The sequence below is a fragment of the Galeopterus variegatus genome, unplaced genomic scaffold, assembly GCF_000696425.1.
Source record: "Galeopterus variegatus unplaced genomic scaffold, G_variegatus-3.0.2 Scaffold742, whole genome shotgun sequence".
Classification (NCBI taxonomy): Eukaryota; Metazoa; Chordata; class Mammalia; order Dermoptera; family Cynocephalidae; genus Galeopterus; species Galeopterus variegatus.
Window position 1 is genome coordinate 460,567 of NW_007726853.1, and position 9,228 is coordinate 469,794.

The window sequence follows — 9,228 nt, forward strand, 5'->3', positions numbered from 1 at the left end:
CAAACTTCGCTATATCCTAACTGAGGATTAAAAAACTTTTTAAAACTCCAAACAAATGTAAATTTAAGCTGAATAAAAACCTTAAGTTCAAGGAAAGCAGACTATACAAGAAATAACAATTTGAAATGAATCTAATTAAAATCCACGATGACATGATTAAAAAATGTGATTATGGGGCCGGCCCGGTGGCGCACTGCTACAGTGCGCCGCTTGGGAGCGCAGTGGCGCTCCCGCCGAGGGTTCGGATCCCACATACAGACGGGTGGCTCACTGGCTGAGCGAGGTGCGGGCGCAACACCGAGGATTGCAATCCCATTGCCGGTCCCAGTCCGGTACCGGCACGACACTGAGGGTTGCAATCCGTTGCCGGTCACAAAAAAAGACAAAAAAGGAAAAAAATAAATAAAAATAAAAAAATAAAAATAAAAATAAAAATGTGATTATAATATCTAATACTGAAGAAGGGTTCCTGAAAAAGACTTACTCTAAAGAAAAACATAAAAATCTTAACCCAAAATTTCATAAAACCATTTTTTAAAAATTCTTAGGGAGTGGGTTGAGGCAAGAGGGAGGAAAACTGGCTAACAGAGAACTAAAACCCAACTGAAGCTCTCTTTTATGAGGGCAATGGGTAGTGGTATTGTACAAATTAATTTTTTTCAGCTGACATGGAAACAGAGACTCAAATATGACTGCTAAAATATGATGGCATACTAACATTTTTTAAGTTTAGTAATGTGCAAGGGGTGTTAATCCAGTGCCACTCTTAAGAACATTTTATAAACAAGCATGTATTCTCTCAGTAAATGGAAGAAAGAATAATATTTACAAAAGTAAGAAAAGAGTTCTTCTGAAGAGAGTTTGGTCAGTCACCACAATGTGGATATGGGAGCCACAAATAATAATAATAATAATATCAACAACAACAATGGTAACAAAGACTAACATTTACTGAGAGTTTTCCAAATATCAGGTCCTCTGCTAATGTTTTACATTTAACATTAAATCTTCACAAACACCATCAAGTATACCATTATTATCCCTGGTTTACAGAGGAAAAACTGGTAGACTTGGAAAATTAAGTAATTTAATAATTACTTAATAAGTGGCAGTACTGGGATCAAAACCCAGGTGTTCCTGACTCTACTGGAGACAGTCTTAACCACTTGTCTGGCCCTGGAAGTAGCCCTAGTCCCCTTATGAAAATACATAACTTTTTCAAGGCAACACCTCTTTTCTGATTCCATGCTCAACAAGCAACATCTGGTTTGCTCTGGCTCCCATGTGGCCTGTTTACAGGGAGATCATGGCCTGGTCAGAGGGCACACATACTTAGGGCCCTTTGCAATTCCATGTCACATTATAAATTACTGAACTTGTGTCTTGATTTTACACATCATTCTCGATGAACTAAGGCAACACAGGTCTTCCTCCCCATGATGTTATATTTTTAAGCCTGACCAAGGGACTCCAGACTGTGCTGATTCTATCAAAGAGATACTGCCCCATGGGGTAGTCCTGTCCAGATGAGATCCTCTGTCTCACCACCTCTTTCAAACCTCTATAACATATACTTTCAAAGTTGAGAGAAAGTTTTCTAATTCTCCTTAAATTCCATAAAGACTCTTACAACCTCTCTTGAAAAAATGTTGTGAAACTCAGAATGAATAATAGAGAATTTCAACATCTTTGAGACTGCTATAATGAACAGCACTATTTTCCTAAGGAAATAATTTGCTTTCCCATTCTTAAAAGTCACTTCCTATAGTTCAAATTCAGTGTGTTTGGAAAAACGTTAACAGTCTAAGTTAACTAAATTGGATACACGTATATTAACCCTTTTGTTTTTAATTTCTTAAGTAATAAATATCTCAGATATTTGTAAAAATATGAAAGCTAGGCCGGCCCGTGGCTCACTCGGTAGAGTGCGGTGCTGATAACACCAAGGCCCCGGGTTCGGATCCCATATAGGGATGGCCGGTTTGCTCACTGGCTGAGCGTGGTGATGACAACACCAAGTCAAGGGTTAAGATCCCCATACCGGTCATCTTTAAAAAAAAAAAAATATATATGAAAGCTAAAAACAAACAAACCAAATACCATATACCCACATACCCAGCTTAAGAAATAAAATACTACAGATAAAGTTGAAGCCCCTGTGTGTAGCATTACAATGGTATTATTGTGTAGCCCTTATAATTGTCATGGAAATGAAATGGTATTTAATTAAACAAAAAGAGTAAAGACTTTCTACTCCCAATTTATATTTGGGCAAGAGCAAAGCCTCTAAGCCAAATCTACACGCTATGATAATTTTAGGTTTTCTTGGTAGAAGAATAGTGCAAGATACCAACATATCCATATTTCTTGGTATAAATCACAGATGTGCTGTATGTACACAAACTAGGAACAGGTGTTACTCTGCTCAGATTATTTCTGAACAGTCATTTGGTAAGATTAGGCCTGACGCTTGAGCCATCTGTTTGCATGCTACAGAATAGAGCTTCTGGAGCTTTCAAAGGAAAAGTCTGCTTTACAAACTTTCTAAGCATGACTGCTGTTAAATGCTGGAAATAGTGAGACTGTCTCTTCAAGGCAAGACATTTTCTAGAGAACACACCTGTTCCCTGTCAAAGCACTCTGCTCTTCTGTTAAAAAGCAGACTCATAACAGACCCACACCTGTATGAAACTGCTTTTTCTCTGAGACTGATCCCTTTTAATAAGGGATGGCAACTTCTCTGAACTTCTTGACTAACAGAGAAGGAAAGCAATGCCACTAGGTCAGTTCAACCTATATTTACTGAACACATTCCATGCCTGGTACTCTGAGTACATAAATAAATAAACCACAGTTCCTCAAGAAGCTGATTCTCTAGAAGTTGTAAGCAGACTGGTGCATAAGGAAGAAATTTACAGGAAAAAGAAACCGAAATAGGAAAAAAGGAAAGATAGGTGAAGGACACAAAAAAGATAGAATAAATGCAAGTAAGCAGGATCGGTCCCTGAGGCCCACTCTCCTGGTTTACTTTCTCCTTCCTGGTCTGCTCCATCTCAGTATCCTTCCATGGCTCTCCCCTCAACTATTCAACACTGAGGGGTCTGCTATGTCTTTTCTCCCCTGAACAGCCTCCTACCCTTCTCCTGGCTTTAACTCACCTACGCTCATGATTCCTAAATCTCTTCCTTCAGCCTGGATCCCTTGCCTGAGCTCCAGACCAGCATATCCACCTGTCTGGTCCACATCTCCAACTGGCACCTCAAACTCAGTATTTCCTTCCAAAACTGAACTCACCATGCTTCTCCTTACCCCCGATAAATCTACTCTTCCTTTTATGTTTCTTCTCTCAGTTTAGCCCCCACCATCTACTGAAAACCTGAGTATTAACCTGGACCCCTTGCTAGTCCTTCCCCAATACTTGGTAGGTAGGTCTTGAATATCTCCAGATTCCACCCACTGCTCTCCATCCCCATCCAAATCCTGGTGGCGACCATCTGCACCTGAACTATTCCTCTCCAATCGTACACAAGAGGGCTCACACTTTGCAAAATCATACCACATCTCTGTTTAAAAACCCTTCACTGGTCTGGCTGGTTAGCTTAGTTGGTTAGAGCATGATCCTGATAACAGCAAGGTCCAGGGTATGATCTCTATACAGGCCAGCCACCAAAACAAAACCAAAAAAAAATTAAAAAATAAAAAGCCCCTTCACTAACTTCCCTACTACCCTGAGGATGAGTCCAAATCCTTTAACAAAAACCCCACATTAGGTGGCCCCTAATGTCAGCCTTTCCTCCCCACTCTCCAGGCTTCAGGCAGATCAGCTACCCCCATATCTTGAGCCTTGTGCAGTTCCCTTTGTCAGAACAGCCTTTTCCCGCCCCTGATAGAACCCCTTTTCCCCATTCTGCAGGTTGCAGCTGAAACATCACTTGCAAGGGGAGGCTTTCCCTTTGCTGCCTCTCCTATGGCCTATAGCACCCTCTACTTCCCCTAGCATATCATGCATCATACCTGTTTTCTTTTTGGTATCAACACTAGGGTGAGCTCTTAGTATGTATGTACTTGACACAGGTCTTCAATACTGAACGATCAAATGATTGGATGGTCACCAGGGCATCTACAATATCACTGTGGGACTTCCAGTTAGAAAAATAACATGGGCATTTAAGCAGAATAACCAGTTTCTCCATCTTTCTCTTGCCCCAGGACCAGGCAACCGAAGGCAGGAGGGTCCTAGGTTTTAATCAAGCCCTTTCTTCACAGGCTTTACATAGCAATTTAAGTTGAAGACATTATGTGGCCATGCGAGGACTCTACAACTTTCTACCGACTAGATTAGGGGTTTCCCAGGGCAAACCTCCTTACGAGTACTATAACAGACTAGTTGTTAGAGCGAATGCCTTTACATGCCCATTAAATCACACATCTACTCTGAGAAGTAAGCACATTGTTTACCCCTAGGGTTCAGATGGGAGAACTTGGGCTCAGAGATTCAAATAATTTGCCCAAGCTTACACAACTAGTTGGTGAGGAAACCAGAATTGAAACTCAAGCAATATGACTCTAGAATCTTAACCTGACCTCTGGAAAACTGTCAGTGAATGTTAAATCAATAAATGAAGTCAGTAAACTGTACTAGGGATCAGGATGACCCATTTGGAGTTATACTAGAAAAAAGGAACTTGGATAATCCAAAATGCATTCATACTAGATTCTGGATTACATTTTGGGGGAACATAAACATGTTTAAAATTCAGGCACTGTTAATTCTCTTATGTGGCACCCCCAGGGAAGACTTTTTGCTCTGATCTATTCCTTCCTCATGGGGAGGGAAGCTTGCAGGCTCAACTCGGACATCACAGTCAGGTACATGCTTTGAGAGTCCTTTGGGCTAGAACACACAACCAACATGTGTTAAAGTGGTTGGGACGTAAGGAGCGAAGCCAGGTGAGAGAAGCTTGCAGCTCTTTGGTGGCTTACCTCCCGCAGCTCCAGTCTCTGGGCCACAGCCTCTAGGCTCTCCTGGCCAGTGCTCTCCACAGACAGGGTGAACTCCACAAACTCGTTATTGAGCAGCTGGATCCGGGCAACGAGGCAGCTCTTGCTGGACACAGTGTAGCGCCGGGTGCGTTTCAGCTTCAATCCAAACGGCAGCGGCATCTTCTTCTCCCTTCAAGAGTGGGGGTGTAAAGAGGGAAAAGAACCCCCACCAATCCAGCGGTGGTGACTGACTCCAGAAGAAAGCGACCCTCTCCTCACGATGGGAGGAAGGGCTGTCTAGTCTCTGGCTGCTCACCCTGCAGCTGCTGCCTCCATTAAAAAGCAACCAAGTCTCCAAAGGCCAGGTAAAAGGAGCATCCACACCAGCGCTGAGGAAAGAGGAACACCAGTTACATAAGCAATGCCAACTCTGGACGTTGCTTTTAAAAATAAAAATCTATGAAACTGTGTCCAAAGAACAAGCTTCCCCACTCCACTAACCAGGAGGCACTGGGAAAGTTTATCATCAGGGCTGAGTGTTGGGCCCTGGGTCAGACTGCACCCCTAGCTGTATCCCACAAATAGTAATAACGACAACCTTCAGGATTAAATGAGATAATGGCCAGCACTACCATAATCCCAAATTTAGTAGTTAGCATGGATGGTTCTCTTCCTATTTTGTATAAAATGTTGTTTTTTCATAGGTAACTCTTTTGGTCTCCCCTATATTCTAAATGTCAGAGTTCTTTAGTCCTTAAATGCGATAAGTGCAAAACCCCTCCAAAAGAGCTGGGTTCGAGGTCCAGTCCCATTAAGCAAATTATCCTGAACCCCAGTGGGAGGAATAGTCCCCTCTATCAAATGGCAGCCGTGAGGTTCAAACGAGGTGCCCTGCGCAACAAGCATTTGTAGAACTCCTCCTAATTTATAAATATTTACATCATCAAATTGACTTATTTATAAACAAATCAAAAAACGCCCTGCAAATGCTCGTTACCGAGTGACCACCAGAACCGTGGCAGTTATGAAAAGTGTGGCGCCGGCTCCTCTCCTGGATGGGGACAACGACAGAGGCGGCGTTCACCTAAGAAGGGCTGCGGCCCTGAAGAGGAGACACGCGAGGCCTTAAACGCCATCCTGGGTTAATGAGAGGCGGACAGGGTTCAGCAAGCCGATGAAGCCAACCCGTGGAACTCAAACTCCAGCTCTGTCCGCGTCCTTCCCCAAGGAAGAGCATTGCGTTGCTAGGCAACAGGTAACCTCGGAGGCGCCGGAACCATTCGCCCGCGGCCGCGTTTCCGAACGGAAGTGCTGGGATAGGACAGGCCCCTCTGCTCTCCGAGGGAACATTTAAAGGGGCCGGCTCGAGCCCTGCAGGTGGTGGAGGGGTTGCGCGGACTGTTTGATGTCCCATTTGGAGCCACAGGACCTCAAAATACGTTACTTATACAACGTTTTTAACCACACCTGTTAATGGTAACTTCTGGGCTGAGGCAAATTTGGGGCAAACAGCAGCTGGGGATTTTTAAATAAGCTGGGTTTACTGTTCCCCTAAACGAGTCGACAAAATCTCTTTATTTCTTGAATCCTGATACGGATCCCCCCACTCCCTCTTCCTCTCCTTAGAGGCTGCCCCAGAAGATGATTCGCTCGGCGAGGCCCGGCCGAAGCTGGGGCAAAGTCTGCCTTCAACCCTCTCACCTGGCAGACGACCCAGGCCTCGGGAGGAGCAGCGGATTCCTTGGTTCACACTACGATGGGCCAAGCTGGGAGTGGAACCCAGATTCCTCACTCCCAAGCCTCTGCTCTGTCCCGCTCTCCTGACTGCATCTCAGCCCCAGAGGTGATGGGCACTCAGGGCTGGGAAATAGTAGAGCTAGAGAACAGAGTTAGCTATTACCCTAGGCCTTGCCAAACTTCACATCTTGGAATTCCATTCCACAAACATGCATTACGTCTCTGGGTACAAGGCAGCGTAATGAGCATCGTGAGAAACCTAAGACGAATCTTAAGCCATCGCTGTCCTGAAGGAGATTATAGACATGCTATAATTACATACAAAGCTGTCTCTCTAACAGGGATCCAACCAGTTTTCTCTGTCTGGTTTTTTGTTTGTTTGTGTTTGGTTTTGGTTTTTATGAGCTCTGGTTATCCCCCAGATAGCCAGAAAAGTAAAACAAAAAGTTAAAAACAAGGGATAGAGGAAGGCAAGAGGAAAAAATAAAACGAACTACCTAAAGCACTGTGTTAACTAACAGCACTTGCTGAGTGCCTTCTGTACTTAAAAGCTCCACACTGTAGAAGGAAATAGAAAATATTATAAAAAGATATGGTCTCCACCTGCAGTAGTTTTCAATGCTCTTTGATTCAGGGATATAAACTAGCTGAAGCAAAATGGAAAAAAAAAGAAAGAAAAAGAAAAAGAAATGAGAATCTTAAATAAGCTTTTAACCAGACAACTGCCTGATCAACCAACCAACAGTGGTTATATACACAAAATACGCAAACACCCTTTCATGAGATGAGGTGGTGGGTTTGAATTTTATATACAAATTATCAAATTATGGTAACTGGAAACAGGACAGATTAAGTAGTGTAGATAAAGAAACAAGATACTGCATAAATGTAGAGGAAAGAAATATTTGTATTAGGGGCTGTTCAAATATGGTAGTATCCTCACTATGCCTTGAAGGCAATAGATACTACACTATGTAACTTAATTATTAACTTAAGCTCTGATTAAGCAAATTCACAGTAAAATTTTCAATTGTCCCTAAGATATGAAATGTTTTACAGGATCACGGATAAAGAAAAGCCAAGGTTTTCTCTTTTTTATTTTGGCAGATGTTACAATGTAATTGAAAAAGTTGATGGGTGTGTGTGTCAGGTGCATTTTTTCCCCAACATCCATAAGAATGGCTTGATTTTTGCTTATTTATATAAAACCCTCTGTGTTAAAGTAATGTTCTACTTAATAATTTACAGTTATCAATGATTTACACATCTTAATTTTCAGTCATGTATAGTAATCGCTACCAAATGATGTCATAAAGTTATGAATGTTTGAATATAATATTAAAACCAAGAGAAGAAATTTGGGATACTTTTGTAGGGGGGTCTGTTTCAGGTGTAAAATAATATGTAATAATCTGAAAAGTAGTTAGGTCTGGAATTACAACTTTACTAAACAGATGTTTCATAAATAGCTTTTAAGGGAAAAAAAACTAGGAGATAATTTGTTGCTCTACAAAACCTTCCTGTTAACGTAGCAAAAAAACGAGATACATGTTAAATTCTGCTTCAGTATGAGTTTATAAAAAGCGGTCTGAACTATTTGTAAATTCATTTTAACTGTTTCTTTCCACATCCGCTTCCAAAATTTCTCTAGTATACTTTAACTCTGAATATCTCTGAATATCCCCCTTACGCAGTATTCCCCCTTACTGCTAAGGTCCTCGCCACGTGTAATTTTGCTAGTTTTGCTTTAAAATAAAATAATCCCTAAAAAGAAAATATATACTATTCGAGAGTAATATCTATATCTATAGCTTTAAATTAAACCTATGTTTCTCACGGACAAGACATTTGTTCGCAGATACTCTAGAATAAAATGCTCTAGAAACAAAAGACAACTAGTTTAGAATAAAATTAGTCATATCCAAAACTCAAAAAAAAAAAAAAACTGTCAGCAACTACCAGGCATATAGCGGTTGTCACTTGGAACCCACGCATGTTTGGGATGTGTCTGCGCGCATACGCTATTACAAGGCTTTCTCAGCAAAAAAGAAAATAGGACGAGCATGCCAAGAGCGGCCAATCCAATCAGGATTTGCAGAAATCACAAGTCGGAATTTGCAGATCCAAGAATTCCTTTTTCCAGAGTAAACACTCTCCTCCAAAAGCAAAACAAGGCGTTACCAAACAGTCCCTCCCTACGACCCTTCTCGCCGAAGTTATCTGGCCGATTTCACACTTAGATATTCCGAGAATCACAAACATGCCGAAGACTCTTAAAATCCCGGTCCAGAATGAAGCCGCAGCAAACGGCCGAAGAGTTCAGAATACAAGTTCGAGACCCCTTTGGAAAGTACCCAGGTCGATCCCAGCGCACCTGAAAAAGGACGACTCTTCGCTTTGTCACGCTCCTGCCACGGGTCTGGTCGCAGCGACCCACCCAGGACGCCAGGACCGGCGGCGGCGCTGCGGGGTCCCTGCGCGCGGACACACCCCGCCTCCCGGGGCCCA

General features: G+C 42.4%; 1 protein-coding gene across 1 annotated transcript in view; it reads right to left on the reverse strand.

Moving 5' to 3' along the window:
- PTPN21 (protein tyrosine phosphatase, non-receptor type 21) overlaps positions 1 to 5,276 on the reverse strand; it is a 73,803-nt gene extending 68,527 nt beyond the window's left edge. The window contains exon 1 of the mRNA XM_008571984.1: positions 4,984 to 5,276. Coding sequence (XP_008570206.1) covers positions 4,984 to 5,163 — 180 coding nt within the window. The 5' untranslated portion in view covers positions 5,164 to 5,276. The remainder of the gene's footprint in view (positions 1 to 4,983) is intronic.
- Between the last annotated feature and the right edge of the window lie 3,952 nt (positions 5,277 to 9,228).